At 32.2% G+C, this 20,447-nt stretch overlaps 1 protein-coding gene across 3 annotated transcripts; it reads left to right on the plus strand.

The window, feature by feature from the left end:
* The first annotated feature begins 1,428 nt into the window (after positions 1–1,428).
* Positions 1,429–18,554, plus strand: LOC145933556 (facilitated trehalose transporter Tret1). Of its 3 annotated transcripts, none has more exons than XM_083033364.1 (9): positions 1,429–1,567; positions 4,867–5,035; positions 12,288–12,417; positions 12,800–12,935; positions 13,751–14,207; positions 14,582–14,831; positions 15,050–15,256; positions 15,383–15,575; positions 15,807–18,554. In XM_083033364.1, exons 2-9 carry the CDS (start codon positions 5,016–5,018, stop codon positions 16,055–16,057), a joined length of 1,644 nt encoding a protein of 547 aa, XP_082889490.1. In that variant the 5' UTR covers positions 1,429–1,567; positions 4,867–5,015; the 3' UTR covers positions 16,058–18,554. The 3 variants fall into 3 exon arrangements, with proteins under 3 accessions (XP_082889490.1, XP_082889491.1, XP_082889492.1); XM_083033365.1 differs by lacking the exon at positions 1,429–1,567 and adding an exon at positions 4,125–4,287; XM_083033366.1 differs by lacking the exons at positions 1,429–1,567; positions 4,867–5,035 and adding an exon at positions 8,270–8,768.
* Positions 18,555–20,447: the final 1,893 nt, after the last annotated feature.

The following is a 20,447-nucleotide window of genomic DNA, read 5'->3' on the forward strand; positions in this document are numbered from 1 at the left end:
CTGCCTGTTCAGCTGATTCAGCTGACACAATAATTTCAAATGTGCGTTTTTGCGACGTATTAATGTCGTACAAACATTTCCTACTCTTGTTGATTACGCAAAGTGATGGATTAAAGATAATGACATAGAACGATAGCAGGGTGGGTTGGAATATAAGTCACTAATTTTATACAGATCGATACGATTGGTATGATAACGAAATGCACAACCTTGTCTAATGCCTTTTGGTAGCTTATCACTTACATGTTTCTTTTTCAAGTATATAAATGTATTTTTATTATTTTAAAACTTTGAAAACTGACAATTACGAGAAATTGATTAGTTTTATTATTGATTTAGTCTTATTGTTAAATATTAAGTTTACAAATATTAAAATATTTCTTTCTAATAGAAGTTTAACATACTTCTCATTCTTTTTTCACTTGTTGATCTTTAACTATTTTTTTTTTTTTTTTATTAAATTATACTAATAAGTGCGTAATTATTAAAATTCCACAAATAAACAACAAAACTTGTCTAAAAATTAAAATAAATTTTAATATAATTTATTAAGAATTTTAATTTTTAATTTAATTTCAAAGATATTTAAAGTTGAATATTAGCATATGTTTTAGCTTGAAGTTTTATCTAAAGGAAATCTGTGACTAAAACAAAGATTGAGAGTTTACTCCGCAAATTTCCCAACACATTTTCGACATCAATAATTTCTCATACAAAACAATCTTTCATCCATCGAGTTCTAAGCAAGGTCATATAGATCACGAATCGCTCTTATTTCTTTCCCAATTCTTTTGTGCGCTAACAAAAAACGGAAATAAATTAAATTTACTTGTTATTAGGAAAATAATGAAAGAATGAGAATAAAGATATAAATTATATCCTATATATCGTCATCAAAATTTCACAATTTTAAATTAATGAATAAATATCAAAGTCACCGTCTCGATTTCCTATATAGTCTTTGTGATATAAAATATTAATATTCTTTTTTTTATAAGATTCTCAAAATCATGGAATAACTGCCTAATTAAAATAACGATTTTAACAGGTAGAAAATACATATTTCGGGAACCGGATAACATCTTGATATATATATATATAGATATAAGTTCTTTATCTTCTTAGACAAATATCACATATATACTAAAGGCTGATGTATAGGACGAATCAGGAAGTAGGACAGGATCGAGATCGGTTGTGCAGCGTGATAACAGGGTTTTAGCAACCCTTAGAATCCCGTGGATAATGTGTGATGACGGTGGGTGAGCGCAGGTAGAGAGAATCGGAGCCATATGTAGGGGAACGAGGCGAGGTTTTCAGACTCAGTCGCCTACCGACCGCGGCGTCGGACAGAGGTAGTGGGTTTGTTTGCTGATCGATCCCCGGGTCGCGTCGCGTCAACTTTTCTTTCCGTGAGGATAGCCACGAAAGTGAGAAAGAGAGGAGTTCTTGCACCCTTTCGACTGTTTCGGTTTGGCTACTCTTACTCTCGTTCTTTGACCTTTACGAACATTCACGGTGCGCCCGGCAGGAGATCGATTCTCGGAGCAGAAGGCAGCTTGGAGAGGTGAGTGCTACGCTAGATAAGGACTGTGGAGATTTATGTGTAACTCAATAAACAAAAGAACCTCTTAGAATCTCACAAATCTCACGATTTTTAGAACATATTATAAATGTTTATTTTTTAAAATATTTAATTTTAATTTTTTTTAATTTAAATATATTTTTAATTTTTAAATTTTAATATTTAAGATTTATCTAGTATTATATTTTAAATTAATTTTATTTTTTATTTATTTAGTATTTATATTATTATTTTCGGAACGGGACTTGAATTATAATTTTGAAAATAGATTTAAATCTACTGTCATATCAGATCGATTCGTTGTTGGATGCACTATCAGCATATTATAGAGAGAAAAAAATAACTATATGTTTAAACTTTGGAGAGAGAAAGAGGAAAAAAAATAAATGATAGCAAGTGATAGCAATCTAAAAAGGAGAAGACTTATTGACAGCGCGTATACCTGTGTGTTTATTTACTGCCAGTTTTCCATGCTGTGTCAGGGCGTTGATCCGTTCCGGATCGATCGATCCTTCCGAGGTCTTAACCGGAAGCGTACAGAGATGTCATCAAAATGTTCATTGTCAGATCAATTCTTGAATTTCCGAGCTCTGTACCTGAAAATTTGTTTGTCCAATTAGTACAATTCTTTGCTGTGCTTTGTAAGATTGAACTTAAAAAGAAACTTTCGTTAAGTTGTCACAATAAAAGTTTGCGAAGCAAATTTCATCATAATGTGAATATTTTATATAAATTAGAGTTCTGATATAGAGATGACGAAATACAAATGTAAAAAGATCTTGTGAGACATAGAAATGTAAGAAGATCGATAGACGTGTTTTGTAAGTCAGCGGAAGTAGAAAACAAAGACGGAATGTTATCAAGCGATTTATCGAAAGGAAGTTTAGGTAGCGTAATTCTTATTCATCGAGATACATCGATAATTCCGTAAGGTTTACATTCATTAGATTTTAAAATTTATATAATTTTTCACTAAATGTTACGTTTCGATGACACAACAGAAGTTTTTTATGACAATAAAAATTTTCATCGTAAGCACTTTTCTGTGTCTTGCATTCGTCTAACAATAAAACGACAGCAATTCAAGACTCATCATAAATACATTGGTTTCAATCCTTGCTATAAATAATTTAAATCAAGCTGCATCATGAACTTCGCACATTATTATTGACGCATTGCATTGTGCAATTGCTTTCGCTTTGCAATAGACGATTTTTACAACCTTTATCTCGCGAAGCAACGTGTCACGAGAATCTCGTAAAATAACTTTAGAATTGATTGCACCAGCACTGCTTATATCAAGTTTACACAAAAGTCACCGTAGAAACAAATCCTTCCTTATTATTAGATTTATTTTTTCTATTACTTTATTATATTATTCATATTGCTTTACTCTTGCTTTCCTACTAACTTTGTGTAAAGCGAAAATTAGCGTTAATTATGATTAAGCTTTCCTTGTACATCACAGATAAGTTTTTAATTTAGAATAATTTAATTTAGAATAGAGTAATTTTACCTAATCTGTATCTGCGAGTCACATTGTAGTTAATGGCATTTAACTTGATTAAACTATGGGCAATTATGGGCAATTGTTGACCATACAAAGTTAAAACATTTAAATTTATAATAAAAAAATTTTTAATGCTTCGCGCTTATAAAAAAATTATAGAAGACAATCGAAACGTAAATATAAAAAATATAATGCAGAATATACACGTAATATTTTAAAATAAAATATATGAAAATATTTGTGCATTACAAAAGAAAGAAATTGCTGATTAAATAAGATTAATCTAAATTTTTAATAATAATATTATTGTCGATTTTTTTTAAAATTCTCGAGTTGTATCTCACTTCCGGTGAAAGACACTTTAAAAGCGTCGCTTTCACAAGCTAAGTGCCTACATCTTAGAAGACTTCTTAAATTGCGAAGGGAAATTGTACATTAATGTGCACCAACATTTGCCCCAGGAATTCGCATAATTTTCTCATGTTTGCATCAATAAGCTGCAAGAAAACGAAGCTCGTTCTTCACGACAATTGTGATAACCATTGCAAACATTCGTCCTTGCATCGCGTATACATAACATTTATCTATGAATGCCGACTAATTCTTTCCTCCTTTGCATGACGCATGTCAATAAGAAAAAAAAAAGATTCGCGACGCTAAGATCATCGATAATTTTCGACTCTTTCATGCCATATCTTATCGCGAACAAAAAATTGTATTTCCTTTACTAATATGCAAAGTCTACACTAACGTCCAATTTAAAACTATAAATAATATTACAATATTAACTTAATTAAAAGCCATCATTAGTTAGCTGGTAAACAAACTATTAATTGAAAAGCTAAACCATTTCTCTTTTTCTTTTTTCTTTGTTATATTCGTAAGCAACTTCATTCTTCACGCTGTCGGATTCTAGCACAAGTATCATTGATTCAATGATTTCTCGATTCCTTGATGCTCGCGGGTCATTGGGGGAAGTCATGCGGGATGAAAGTCATTCGGGTGAAGCGCGCGGGCATGCGAGTAATTTAGATGAAATCGCCGGTTATACGACGAGCTCGATTCTTCTGGAACCTCTAGTGATCGTTAGCCACCATCGAAGCCGTAGAAACGTTTGATAGCAATCCATGCTCACGCGATCACGCTGTTTACTCGCCACGCGTTGCAATGATACAAGTTTTATCGTGAATAAGTACGAAAGTTCGTAACGGAGAAAATGAACGGTTAATAGTAATCGGAAGAAATTCTATAAGTTTTCTCTTTATTTATTTTAATTTATATCTATCTAAAGTTAAAGATAATTGAAGAGGGCAAGTTGCAAATATGCTGATAAAGCGCGTGCAAGATAAAACAAAGTTCTGTCAAAAATTGGTGAAAAATACGTATCGTGCTGTTTTGATTGTGAAGCGCAAGGAGAAAAATCGGTTATGCATCCGACAGAGAAAGTTATGCACGCAATGCACTAACCACAAAATTGCTGCAACGCTCTGACCGAGATATTAGATAGTTTTATTGAAAATGTCCTGTATATAAAGGACGAATGAGACAAACGTTAATCCAAGTTGTTACTTATAGGAATCTGATTCAAAATTGCATCTAATTAATATCTAATGGAAAGGGAGATGTTAAACCACAGAAAAATAATAAATTTTATGTGACTATATAACAGAGAATTTCATTCGAGACAATAAATTTTATAAATATTTAATTATATTTTATATAACAATGTTATATCGATCATAATTCGAGTGACATTATGACTTAATTTCAGGCTATAAAATGTTGGCTAGTCAGGACAATATCGAGCAGAGTTGATGAAGGTTTATTCCTGGAGAGACACTTAACTAATTAATAAGAGGAAGGAGAGGAAAAACATCGCTCGTTGACCAATAACAATTCGAGCGTGAGACGAGAAATATAATGGATCCTTACTCATTAAGGTAAATATTAACTTATCGATTACGTCACAGAAATTGCAAACTATGTACAAAAATTTGCGATTATATAATGGAATGATATGATGTTGTTTTTCGTATTTATAATAATAGAGTGAAGATGAAAAAGAATAAATATGATTCAACTTATTTCAAGTCATCTTCGTCGATTTATATGATTTTACGATTAATATAAATACTTGAAAGAAAGATTCACAGAAAAGAAAATAAAATTAATGAATCGAATTAATTTTCTATTTTGTTGATGGTTTATTTAATTTCAATTATGTACGAGAAATAATCCTTCAGATTTTTCGACACAATGTATAGTTGGAAGAAATATTTTTTTTCCAAATGTCTAAGAGATACGCAGACATTTATTGAATAAATAAGCATATATGATCCGTCTTCATAAAAGATGATCCATCAAATCTTCGAATAGCTTTCATACAGAAATTTTTTCTTTCGCTCTTTGTCGAGGCGATTCCTTCCTACTCGTGAATGATGCACATACATATGTATGGAACACATGGCGAAGATCTAGCTAAAGCCTACCCTATTATCTACTGACAATGCATTTTTTTTCGACATTTCCTAAGTTCTAAGAAATTTTAATTCTGTGTTAGTTCAGTGCACAATTCAAAAACATTTTTAAAGAAAGGCTTTTTTAAATTTCCTCGAAAGTTTGTTATATTTTCTTTCTCGCCGTATGACAAAACTTCTATTTCAGTATTTCGAAAAAATACCTATACGAATTAAACAATATATACGCTGAGCAATCTCTGAGAATTATGTAATTGTCAGAGTATGATTCCGAATCGAGACAAAAGATGATAGACATTTGAAAAACGCAGATGAGCGATTTTATGCCCGCGGGTATTTTAAGAGGAAGAGACTTACATACTTATTCGAGGAACCAGTTTCGCGGACCATAAGTTGAACTACCTTCAATTTTGGCAGATACAAAGTCTCAAATTATATTTTGCGATTCCGGCACGTTCTTTGTAAATGTACAACAGTTACTCGATATCTGTTTTAAAATTATAAATTGCTGAAGCCTCTGTGATAACATTGTGTTGTACGAAATATGGTTTGCCACGGAAGAAACTAGATAGTTGTTATTATAAAATTTTGCTAATTTTTTTATTGTATATTTAAATTAAATTTATTGTATTTAAATTAAATTAAACATTTAAAAGCATGTTCAAACTCAATGGCTAAATTATGAACTACAAACTTGTGTGTAGCAATGCAGTATTTTTAAAATACAGTGTATTTAAAATATAAGAAGATAAGAGTAGTTTTTTATAGTTCGGACGAGATAGTTTAAACAAATAGAAATTTAATGCAAAATCTCACGTACATATCAACATTGATATATACTGGATAGATAATGTTTTTCAATTATATCAGCAACAGGTTTTTCAGGTCGCACTCGAAAGGAGGGCTCGCGAACGAATACTTCGATCGCTCGCCAATTAATCTTTGACCTCGAGTTATGCGTGTGACGTTAGTAAAGCTCGTGACAAATTGTCTCTCGAATGTCGTAAGGATGTTTGTGAATGTGAATCTAAACAGGCGCAAGAGAATTTGCAGATATTGCTTTCGTGTCAGAAGCACACCCACGTGTCGTATTCGCACTTGTTTGTCGGCATCTCGCCAATGAAGAAGTGCGGTCTATGGAGAAAAATGATCACTTTCAAATCGATAACAATTCTTACTATTTGCTTAAAATTTGTCATGGAAACAGAAAACTGCTACGAGTAATTTTAAGATCGCCGCGCTTGACATAAGGAATATGTATACGCGACAAGAAATGATTTGCGATGATGTAAGTCTCGCGTGATCGTCGCATGTAAAATGATCATCCTGAGAGAGAATTGAAATAAAAGCAAGTTACATTACGAAATTTTTCTTATGCGAACGTTTTATCGCAAAGAAAATGGATTTAATGACCAATTTTTTTTTTTAATTTGATACGAGTTATCAGGGATCCGGACCGAAACAAAATTAGGGTTCGGTTTCGGTTACGGTTTAATAAAATATTTAATAACTGTTCCGGTTCCAGTTTCGGTTTTTTGATAAATACAGGAAACCGAAATTGTTTAAATTACGATTTTTTCGGTTACAGTTCCGGTTTTTAAAATTTTTACTTTTCGTTTTTCTAATTAAATTAATTTCTAAATTATATTACTTTAAACAATTATTATTAATTTTTATGACATAAATAAACAACACTTTATATTATATATGAAAATATATATATGTATTTATATTATATATATACATATATACATATATACATATATATATATATACAGGGTCTTCAAAAAATCCGGAAACGCTAAAATATTTCGTAAACAATGCATATTAGAAAAAAATGTTTCAAACAAGGTCAAGGTCAACTTAATTTTTTTAAATGGAACCCCCCATTGCATATTCTTGTAGCTTATCTCGAGAGCTTTGCAAAACACTATAATTGAGTTATACAAGAATATGGTTCCATTTAAAAAAATTAAGTTGACCTTGTTTGAAACATTTTTTTCTAATATGCATTGTTTACGAAATATTTTAGCGTTTCCATTTTGAAGACTCTGTGTAAAAACATACTATCCTCACAGCTATCGTTATTGCGATAATGTATTTCAGAACATTTAAAAAATAATTTATTTTTAATTGTACTGCACTTTAAGCAGGCAGTTATGACATTTCCGTCATTTGCGCAAAAGTAGAAAAAAATATCGAAAAGAACAGTAAACCGAAAGTAATTTAACGGTCCGGTTATGGTTCCGGTGTTATAAATTTAATAGAATTTCAATACGATTTACGGTTTCGGTTTTACTAAAAAAAAAACAATTATGGAACAGTTTTCGGTTTTGGTTCCGGTTCGGTCCGGGTCCCTGGTTATTCTATACAGTTATATAGTTTATCGCGACAGGATACAAATACTAAAGATGATATAGTAAAACGATATGATAAGGAAATGAGGAATATAAAATATCTCGAATCTTATCGAGAACATGCTTGTCAGAATTTGATCTTTATATGTATCAAAAATATCTTGATAATATTTTCATGGAATTAAATTCACTCTAAGCGATTTTCAGATGTTATCGATGATGCTTAATGTTATCGTTACGAAATTCATAGAATGATTTATTTGTAGATATACTTGTACGTTTATATACATACATATATATCTTTCTATCTTGATTACTTTATATTTTTTGCAATATTAACGATTAAAAGATATTGGAAACAAAAAATTATTTCGCAAATATATTGAAGATTTGTTCGCCCACTATTGTGTCACGTTAGTATTGTGCTTTGTTGAATCAGAGCCAAGGTTAACGTCGGGAGTTGTTACGAGTTCAACGCGTCTACTTTTAGCAACATAGCCTTAGGACAATCTCATGAAGAATCCTTCGATCGGCAGTAGCAGGTGATTTGTGATTCGGAACCCGCACGGAATAATAAACGGGTCTATTGTACCCGTTAATAATAATAATAATAGTAATAATAATAAAAAGAAAAAACAAGTCAATATATCGCCTATATCGCTGGAGAGTTGAACGGACAAGAGTACGGAACATATTGTAATTAGTCTCGCGAGTGGATATATCCTCAACAATACGCAAACTACGTGTAGTTAGTTACAATAATTAACTTCCTGACGACGTTTAACGAAGTGAAATAACTAATACTCTCCGCCTATCATTCGTCCATAATGTCAAATGCCGTAAGTGCGCGCGCGATCGTACAAATGTAGCTGTTAAAGAAGTGGGATTAAAAATTTAAATGCGTACGCCTGATGAGTAAAGACTGACATAAAGGTACAAAGAGTACATACACTCCCCTTATGTCCACGAGCAAACTATTATATATCGGATAGAATCGTTACTTCAAGAGTCAGTAATTTAAATAATTTACTTATGTCTGTGCCACGTGTGCTTTGTATATCTCGCGAGAAACCTCATATTGTTCGTTTTAATTTAGTATAACGAATCGGGATATGTAGGCGAGATAATAAAGAAATATATGACCCGTGAATAATAAATCTTGTATCCTGTCCTTCTCTCTATTCCGGCGAAATCAGGAAAATAAAGGATCAGTATAACACAATGATTGAATCTCTAATATATTATTTGTAAAAAATGATTCGAGAAACAAAAATCTGCGAACAATTTATTTTGCGGATTAGATTCGATAGAGGCTTCTCTCATTTTTGACGAATAAAAAATAACATAAATATTTGAATTTTTTTAAAATTCAAACTTTAAATTAATTATATTAAATAATTTATATAAATGTGTTATATAAATGAGAGAAAGTAAAATATTGAATTTTGGGATGCTTTTTTACTCAATATTCTGCACTGTTCGTATGACATTTGAAATTACAAGTGTGACCTTAGCAGAAATAGATTTTTGGCAAAGAAAGAAATAACTGCTTGTTATTTCTAATAAGCTTGTAATCGTTTCGAGAAAGCACGTTTGAAAAATAAATACATTTCGAAAATCATTCCATTTTCTAACGTAACTGCATAACGATTATAAATAATGATTGAGAAGTCATCATTGAATCTGTCTGTGCGGATATTTCATAAGAATCTCGTATAATCGCGCATCGGATTTCATAAGAGAATGTAATAATTTTATTCTCATCAGATAAAGATAAGTGAAAGAAATGACCATGAAGATGCAATATACAAAAAATTCCGAATAGAGGTTTATTAATCTTTTTCATACGTCAATTAGCTGTAAACATTTTATAGCAAGTATTGTAAAATTTGCCGCCCACGTTTATGACACAATTAGCAACTTAAACAGGGATTTTGCGTAGATTATCTTGAGATATCGTAAATTGTGCAAAATGTAGAAAGTATCTAATCTAATTTCACGAATAATTACTATAAATAGTATATTAGAGTAATATAGTAATATTATGTAATCAATTGAATTGTCAAATATAATACAATAATTAGTTAAATTTAATAAGAAGAAATGCATCCAAGAGTATATGTATATAAAAAGAAAATAATAATATCACATTGCATAATATCACATTGCATATAGAGTCGTTAAATTATAATCTGTTTGTCTTATTAGAGCTATTATAAGAAGCTACGAGTAGTTTCAATGAGTGTTTGACACTACATGTCAACTAACGCATGTTAATTCATTAAACACGTAATCGTATCTAACCAAGATCGTCAGTTTATTTTTGGCCGAGAATAAATGCAATCATATCTGATCGACGAGAACGTTAAGGCTTCGTTGTAGCGAGTTAATTAGCCATTAGCTAAGTGTGAATTGAGTTATTACAGTAAAAAAAAAAAAAAAAAACTCAGATTTACATCTATTTAAAAAATTGTATATATTACAAATTTCATCGTAAAAATCTCGAATTATGTAAATTGAAGATGCGAAATATTTATTTATTTATAATAAAATAACAGTATTTTTCACAAGGTTATCGACTAAATTACAAGACATGTCCAATGATAAAATATTGAGAACAAAAAAAATATTTTTAAAATTTTTACAACGCGTATTTCCTTTTAGAGTTGTCAATATAAACGATATTAATTTATTGCAATCAGGTTCTATGATAAATGAAGCACGGTGCAACGCGTTCGATAACCGATTCGCGTGATGTCATTGTTATGCAAAATAATATCGTCTGGAAATTATCGTATTTTGATTCGCATTTAGACAACGCAATCAGCATCTTGTGCTCCTTGCACGATAATTACTTGATTACGATTACTGATCACATTCTCTGAACTTATACGCAGACATTTAAACAATATCACGTTGTTTAATTAAAAACTTATATTTTTTATTAAAAAGACCAAATCAATCGATAGTGAATTATTTCATAAATATTTTTGTGCCACGTTTTACGTCGTGATAATTTTTTTCTCGATAATTTTTTTTCAAACCAATTTATATAAAAAAGTACAATGATTGATCATTGATATAATAAATAAAAAAATTATTGTAGACAAATATGACATGAATGACATTTATATTTCATGACATATATGACATTTGTATTCGTATAATTGTATCTAAAAATTTAAATTATTAACCTATATTTCGGAGAAACCAGTTTTCATAACTCGTATAATAGGTAATAGTGTTAAATTTGGAGAGTTTATGAGAATTTATACGAGAGAAAAATTAGAAGATTTGATAAATATATTTCTATTTATTTAATATAATCATGCTTCTTTTAAAAATAACGTGATTTTTGTATGTCGAGTTGCAAACAAAAAATTGTTAAGAAAAATATAACACTTATATTGTGTGCAATTATATCGAGTTCGACATTTTCTATCGTCTAAAAAATATATTATTAATCGGATCAGATAATGTACAAGAATATCATTATATAATACGAATTTGCTCTCTTTTCTGTCTTTAATGTATTTTATTTATGACACACTATGTTAATTAAAATTTATATTTTACAAATATAAAATAAAATAATCGTATAATATTTTTCTGCAATAAATTATTAAATCATCACGCGTTATACTATGATGGTAAAATATGTTTATGTTATTATGTTATATGTTGTAAGTTCAAGTGTTATTTATTATAAATATTTTGATTGTTAGACCCTACGCACAATAGAAAAAATATTAGAAATAAATGTTAAATATTAGGAATAAGAATGATTTTAAAATAATAAAATCGGAAAAACTCTGATATAAAAATACAAATTCGGGTATAAAAAACTCTTACTTTATTAGCCCTTACTAGTCCTTTATACTCGAATTTGTATTTTTATATCAGAGTTTTTTTGATTTTATTATTTTAAAATAACTCTTATTCCTAATATTTAATATTTAATTCTAATATTTTTTCTATTGTGCGCAGGGCCTTATGCGCATGATAATATATATGCCCGAATTGACATTCTATTTTGAATTTATGCATCGTTATCGATGGTGAATCATGTTTCGACGTACGAAACTCTCGTGAAACCAAAGTTTACAGCCAATATATATATATTTATAAATCACATTGTTTAAAAAAACACGTGATAACAGATATTCAGTAGGTGATATTCTAGTATGCAGAAACGTCGAACAAACGCGCGCAACAAACGATTGCTGTGAATTATGAGTTCGAAAGAGTCGTGGTAGATCGTAAAAAAATATGACGGTGAAATTCACGTCGGTGCAATGCGTTATTTATCGTTCGGTTTATTTGACATTCGATTGATGATGTCAACGATTGTGTTTCAGTGTGGAGCGAGAGGCTTCGAAGAACATTGAAGAAAATGAGCGAGAGTGTTTCAAAGACGCGATCGTTTCAAGCAGAAGCCTCAACAAAGGTTTCGTCGAGTCGACGAACCTTAAAAATGCCATCCGAGAGGTACCAATTATGCGAGGGATAATTATCTATTTTTATCTTATAGCAATAACCCGTTTTCTGCCCGAACGTAAAATCTTTCCGAGACTTAATCTTTTTCCATCGATTAACGTTCGATCTCTCTTCTTTTCTCTCTAGCAAGGAATTAAATTTAAAAATAAAATGTTTTTATATTTTAATTCAAAACTTTAAAATATATATAATATATATAATATATATATAAACAATTTATTAATATATTTCAGAGAAATAGTAATATATGAGAGAGAAAAGAAGTACAGATAAAAAAAGCGATGATCGAGAGTCTCGTAAAAAAATAGTGAGTCTCGCGAGATGAGATATTTATTATGCGGAAGCTATACGTGTCGGCTTTGAACCTTTGTAGATTGTCGCGTGCATCGTCGCGGCATCTTTCCACATAGCAGTGGGTCTTACTATGGCATACTCAGCGACTCTTATTCCTCATCTCGAGAAAGAAGATGCAGAGCTGCATGCCACGAAAGAGCAGACTTCCTGGATAGGTGAGATTGCACGAATACGTAGCACAGCAATAATGATAAGCATTATTTTGCCTCAAGGAGATTACGCATTTATAATATTAATTACGAATTGTAATAAGTACTTAATTGCCTCGTCATCCGCGAATAATGCGATTTGCGCGAATAGTTCCTCGAAACGACACGAGGCAATAATATACATATATTGTGTAAATATAATGCCAGATTTTGCGCAGTCATTATTGATAATATTGATAAGTGGCTTTTCCATCGATAAAGTACCATGACGAGAACAGACGTAAAATTACGTAAAAGTTATTGCAATTATCAGAGAAGAATCACGTGCGTGTGTGTCTGCTGTTTGAACGACGCGCTCGATCAAATTTTGTGCTTTAATTAAATTTGCGTTACGCAATTCAATCAATTTGTGCCTATCCGTATCGCAATCTTCGCACAACACGTGGACATTTATTGTCTTCGTGCTACACGCATGCTTTTAATTTAGTATAGAATATCAACAATCGTTGTTGCCAACAACTTGTTGGCAATTCTAATAAAATTTGTATGTTATCGATAATAATGTAAAATGTTATTCTAAAGTTTACATAAATATGCGTTATGAATATGCATAAAAATTGATTATGAATATGCATGAAATTCACAAAAGCCTGCGATTAAAATGCGGGGAAAAAAATACATATTTATATATGAAATAGAAATGTGTGTGTGTGAATTGTGGATATCTCCTAAAGAGAATAAAATAAAATAAAATATGAAATACAAATAAACGCGCATAAGATCAGAGAAAGCGAAAAGTGTAAGATCGATCGGACTTTCAGCCAGCCTGGTCGTGATATGCGCGCCGTTTGGCGCCCTGTTAGGAGGCTTCCTGATGGAGACAATAGGTCGATTGAGGACCCTGCAGATCGGCGCGATTCCCAGCGTAATCGGCTGGATGCTTATTGCCTGTTCGACCAATATACCGATGTTGCTGGTCGGTCGTTTGCTATCCGGAATGTCAACCGCCCTGGCGACCTCGCCGGCGATTGTCTACATCACCGAGGTGGCCAGACCGGAACTACGTGGTTCATTGATCTCGTTCGGACCGACACTGGCATCGTTCGGAATGTTATTGTCTTATTTAAAGGGCGCTTACCTAGATTGGCGACTGGTTGCCTGGCTCAGCATCATCTATTCGATTGTGCCCGTCATTATGGTGCAATTCTGGGTGCCGGAATCGCCCGTCTGGCTTGTCTCGAAAGGGCGCATCGACGATGCCAAAAAGTCCCTGGAATGGTAAATCCGCATTATTTAATAAACAAGTTAATGAGATTTCTTAGATTAATTTTAAACAATAAGGCCTATAAATTGCTAATAAGATGCTCTAGTTTCTCATTTAACCGTAATAAATTATAATTAATTAATTACAGTGATGAATTATTAATTATTAAGAAGACATTAAAGGATACCGATGAAATTTTAACTTTAGAATTAAATATTGCAATTCGACGTAATGAAAAACTTTGTATGTAAAATTTGGCAATATTACTGATATTCGCAGCAGAGAAAAATATTATTCGCAATAAACTTTCAAGACTTTGATCTTCGTGCAATTTTTCTATTTTTATCGCGTGCGCGGAGTGTTTAACAACTTTAATTTGTTGATCTAGGCTTTACAAGAACGAGACGTCGCAAGGCAAAATGTCAGTGGTCGAGGTACAATTTACTACCATTATGAAAGAGAACGAAATTAAATTGAATGAGCAAAGGCGAAGTAAACATGGCAATGTGTCTCACAAATTGCGGGGATTCTTGAAACCGACCGGATGGAAACCAATGGCGATACTCTTCTTGCTCTTTTCGTTTCAGCAGTTTTCCGGAATTTACATTACATTGTTTTATGCAGTGACTTGGTTTCAGGTAATTAAATATCAATGTTCATTTATGTATAAATTTAAACATTTCATTTTTTCTCTTTTATATTTTCTAATGAGGCATTCAATTTAATCATGGTAATTTTTATAAGCAGGAATATTTAATTATTATCGGTAATTAATTTATATAAATTGATGATGATATATCACACGATCGAAAGAGTTAGTAGTATAGGAATGCTATATTAAATCTGTGATTTATAGGAAGTGGACGCGGGTGTGAACGAATATTTGGCATCGATTTTGGTGGGCCTGACGCGTTTCCTCTGCTCTATGGTGAACACTTGGCTATTGAGACGATACAAGAGACGACCGTTGTGCATAATCTCGTCCTTAGGGATGGCGATATGCATGACTGTTTCCGGTTATTTCTCGTTGAACATCAAGAATGGCGATCGCAGCGGTTATTGGGTAAGTTTCAGGATGAAAGTATCACACACTTGTGATATACATGTATGTGATACATACGTGACTTCGTTTTAAATTCAATTTTCAATTCTACAGAGACATGCAGATAGGTGATTTCGATGTTCGCAGGTGCCGGTGCTTTGTCTATTACTTTACGTGTGCACGTCGATGGTCGGGATGTTGACTATTCCCTGGACCATGACGGCGGAATTGTTCCCGACCGAAATCCGCGGGATCGCTCACTCCATCAGTTATTCCATGGCGAACGTGCTCATGTTCGCCGCGCTACAGAGCTATCGAAGTTTGCAAGCTTTCCTGGGAGGTACGTGCCATTTCGATTATTCTATACTATAAATCTTATCTGTGACGTATATACCGATTAGATTACCGTTTTGGTTTTTTGTTCAACTCTATTTGTATTTAATATCTTCACATTACTGTCCTTTAAACCAGTTTAAAAATTTTCAATGATAAAAATTAGCGAAAAAAGAATCTCTTCCGTATCTCAAAGCGATAAAGCGAAATCCGATTAAGGAAATTGCATTTTATTAAGGATCGTATGCGGTACAATGGTTTTTCGCCGCTGTTTCCGTCGGTGCGGCTGTCTTTGTATGGCTAATGCTGCCGGAGACGCATGGGAAGAAGCTGTCAGAGATCGAGGAATACTTTCACAATAATTTCCTGGCCTTGGGAGCGGAGACGAGCAAGAAAAAGCAACGAGAAAAAGCTAAGAGAAGGGCTCAGCAAAAGACGAAATCGCCGGCGACCGAGCCGCTCAATCCGAAAACTGTGCAAAACGTTTAAGGTTTTTTTTCTTCTCTTATCGCGATCTGCGAATTTTGTATGAATACAGAGTTCGAATGGTCTCAGAGAAAGTGACAAAAGTATTAGATATCCATGCAACTAGCTTCGATTCTTACACGACCAATTTTTTAATCACGTTGCTGTGCATTGAACTGCGCGCACGAGATATATTTTATAATCGCGTAAAATTCCAGTCATTTTGATACTAATGATAGTAGAATACAATGTTCGATGTGAGTTGCATTTAGCAAAGAATATCCGGCGAGAATGTTCAAAAAATTGGAAAAATATATACAATTTTATGAAAGGATGATAAGTAAAGAATGATGAAATGTGCGAAGTAATACATTTTTTAGCTTTAAATATATTTTCTTGCATTGGTTATTACCGATTATTTATGTACATATATCGTTCAGTAATTTTGATCTAAATATTTAACATTTAGTATTTGATATTTAATATTTAATCTAAATTTAATATTTACGACATAAATGAAAGTTTTTTGATGAAAGAAATTTAGATTAAATCTAAATTTTAGATTTAACATTAGATTTACTATTTTATCCTTAACAACACGCATTATCATTATTGTAAATGTGTACGATAAAAAAAAAAAACGAAAGCGAAATGTTTCTCCGATAACCGTTTCTCGCCGGACTGAAGCTGATAACACACGTCGAAATATACATATAATGTTATTATATAACAAGAGAAAGAGAGCAAGGGAGAGAGAAGAGAATCGCGGAAAGAACGCGATAGTACTTTGCAATTTGCGAAAATATATATGTCCAAGCATAGTGCCTCTCCATTTCTTTTTTTTTTTTTTTTTTTTATCTAGATTTCGCGCAAGAAAATCATCGTTACTCGTTACAGTATTATAATATCGATCTGATGTGTCGTAGGTAGTTAGGTAGATTATTGTTATAGAATAATTATAGATCGCGCGATAAAGATTCTTTAGTTTCTTTTAAACGATGTTATTGTTTCGGTCGCGTATCATTTTTCCACAGTAGTATAACTCTGCGATATAAAAACAAAATGGATATAAAAAAATAATAGATGATATAAAAAATTATATAAATAAAGCGTGTCAAACACATAAATGCAGTATATAAATGCCGCAATAATTGCAATTGTGTCGCTGAACTCTTGCATTCCGCAAAAGATTAAAAATGTATAGCGATGGACTTGTAATAAATTTTTTGGACAAATCGAGCAATTTCTTTGCGAAATCGAGTTACGCAAACTTGCTGCGTCTGCAAAATTGAATGGAAAATTGCACGGATGCTGGATAATAAATTAACCAATTACCTTAATTGATTCGCTCGATTTCGATCGTATATCTGTCCACGGCAGTTGTTTACTTAAGTTATGCTCGGGGAATACTTAATTTAGCGTATTAAAAACTATTTAGACGGATTGTTTGAAAAAAATCACAAAAGCCATCATAAAGACGTTGCAAAGAAACAACATTTTTATATTCTATTTATTAATATCGTGCATATATTTGAATGACAAACAGCGAATATAATTTTACGTCTTTTATTTAGATTTAAATAATTATGTAATTAAAATTATAAAATTATTTCATAATTATCCATTCTAAATTGTAATTAAACAGTAAATAATTACAAAAATATTATGTGTATCAATTAATAGATAATAATTAAAAACCTATTATCCTATATATCAATTGGTCATAAAATTTTACTTGTTCCGTCTAAATAGATTTTGGAATGCAGTGTCTATATAATTACATAAATCCGCGGCAAACAATATTATTCGTCAATTCGCACAAAGATCGGCCGAGTTTTATTTTTTATATCTCGAAATTTATTTTATAACTGATAGATTATCATAATAAACAAACCTTCCATATGAGTCTCGGCTCAGATTGACGAATCGATGTCGTTTGTCGCGATTTTATGCAAGACACATTTCATCTCCGATTAATAATCGCGGTTTCATCGATGTTGTGATCAAGTGTTCGATTATTATTCAATGGGAATTCATTCAGATAATAAAACAAGTTAAGCTCGATGCAGCCGGCCATCAAATGTATACTTTTATCATATGTGATATATCGTTTCTTTTCTTGTTTCTGTTTTTCGCGCGAAAATGGATAAATTATAAGATATTCAATTTATTTTATGTTAGGAATGTAGTAAAGTATTTTTTCGTGTAATTTTGTGTTCGCGCGAAAAGAACGACTTAAAAAATATTTTGCGAACAGAGAAGATTATTCTTTACAGATGACGAATATAAATTCTTATCAAAAGTTCGATTAGATGAGTTACTGAAAGATCGGCGGAACATGATGCTATTATTACAAATAAATTTAGAAAATTCATGTATTTTTTCTGCGTTTCGCTGCTCTTCTTCGTGTGATCAAAATAATATTTATGTCGATATATTTTGTATCGTTATACAAGCTTTTACTACAATATCATATACACACGATGCCATTGTAAAATTTATTGAATAAAGCGATTGTAATATTAAATATTTTCCTACTTTGTTTCATTATAATCAGATAAATAATCCCAATAAAAATTGCTTAAAAATTATTAGTGTAAGAATTATGTAACCATTATTATAATGAAATAAAAATTAAAAGTCGCTTAATAAGCATTACGATAATATGCATATTTTTTAATTCTATTTTTCAATAACAATGCAGGATTAATTAAAAAGACCGGATTGGAACTAAACGTTTATTTCCTCGGAAGATTCTCGCAATATTCTTGTTGAAGTTTTACCTTTGAATTAATGAGCGAATAAAGATAGAAATCGTTATTGCAATTGCCAAGCTGCTGCGACAATTTCGTACAAAATTTTTATTTATATTTGAAACGAAAAATAAAAATTTGCATTATCCAACGAAAATACAGGAAGTAGAAATGGCTGCTAATTTGTAGCAATACTTTTTATTATGTCACAAGTTGGCAATTACAATAACAATACAGTAATATATCATCTTTCACAAATAGTTTACGATTTATCAGCGTGAAAAAATCTCAATAGAGTTCTTTTGTCTTTCTTTTATTTTCCTCTCTGCCTCGTCTCGAAACGTCGCTACGCGCGTTACTTTTGTCAGGAATCAGCGGGGAAGAATTGAAAATGCGGTGCAGATAAAACACCGTGTATATCTTATTTCTTTTCGAGAAGGGGGGCGTAGGAGGGAGGGTGCAACAAATATATCGTGAGCGCGATCGCTAATATAAAATGTTTCATAAATCATCGGATATTTCTTAAGGTTCCTGGGTGCTCACCGCGGCCATATTGGATTGTGACGTCAGAGGCGAGAAAGCACACGTTGAAAATTCTTAGATGCCATTTTTTAATGAAAAGATATTTCAATTAAACAGCACTTCAGATGGCTTTAGCACACTCTTAAAAACCCCCGAAAACTATCCTTTTCCCTTTATAATCAATCAACATCTGTAAAATGATCGAGATATCAGACTTTGACATGCGGAATGACTGCGAATGTGCAAAGACCAGACGGACTGGGCTTCATAATATTACATTTTACAGCTGTTGATTGATTATAAAGGGGAAAGGATAGTTTTCGGGGTTTTTTAAGAGTGTGCTAAAGCCATCTGAAGTGCTGTTTTATCGAAATATTTTTTTTATTTCGAAATGGCATCTAAGAAATTTTAGCGTGTTTTCTCGCCTGACGTCACGATTTCGACATGGTCGGAAAGGAGCCAGGAGCCTTAAATCGATGCTTTCAGAAACGCCTTGCATACGCTATGACACAAGGAACGCGATGATAAAAGGAAAGCGCGATCTCGAAGATCCGCCGTGCAAAATAACGAAACCATTATCACGCGCGCTGACGAAAATAAACCGTGCCGCACAGTTTAATAAATGTGAATCGTAATATACGAATAATTAACTAGAAAGTCGCCATCTCTTTTCTCCAACATGTTAACCGCGACTAATTCGCGCAACTTTCGCGACGAGACGAATTAACCTCAATTAGGTCTCTCGTTCTATCGGCGCGTGTCGTGTTATACTTAATTATTCGGAAAATTATCCGCGCGCAAGCGAATTAATGAACAATTAATTGGATGAATAACAATAACACTCACATCCTCGTCGCCGTGGCTGGCAGCCTCTTCGCACTCAATTCAAGGAATTTCGGGGCTCGGAACTGCATCGCAAGTTGCTCAACGAACGCGCGCGTCAAAACTGTTGGAATTTAAAATGATGGCGCTCGCGTAGTAGCGTTTTCTTATCGACCAATCGGAACAAGGATTTTTTCTCGCCTATGCGCGGGTAATTTTAAATATAATATAAGACGTACCGATAGAATGAGAGATTTAATTACAATACAGGATCAAAAAGGCATGACTTTATTAAAGAAAAAGAATTGCTTTATATG

Source organism: Prenolepis imparis, unplaced genomic scaffold (genome assembly GCF_030444845.1).
Source record: "Prenolepis imparis isolate NDT839.2.m4 unplaced genomic scaffold, iyPreImpa1.0 SCAF_3, whole genome shotgun sequence".
Taxonomy (NCBI): Eukaryota; Metazoa; Arthropoda; class Insecta; order Hymenoptera; family Formicidae; genus Prenolepis; species Prenolepis imparis.

What these genes read in the sequence shown, in the direction of transcription:
- LOC145933556 (XM_083033364.1), top strand. Translation starts at nt 5,016, where the DNA reads ATGGATCCTTACTCATTAAG. An exon ending in ATGGATCCTTACTCATTAAG is followed by an intron (nt 5,036 to 12,287) that starts GTAAATATTAAC and finishes ATTGTGTTTCAG; the next exon opens with TGTGGAGCGAGAGGCTTCGA. An exon ending in TTTGCAAGCTTTCCTGGGAG is followed by an intron (nt 15,576 to 15,806) that starts GTACGTGCCATT and finishes CATTTTATTAAG; the next exon opens with GATCGTATGCGGTACAATGG.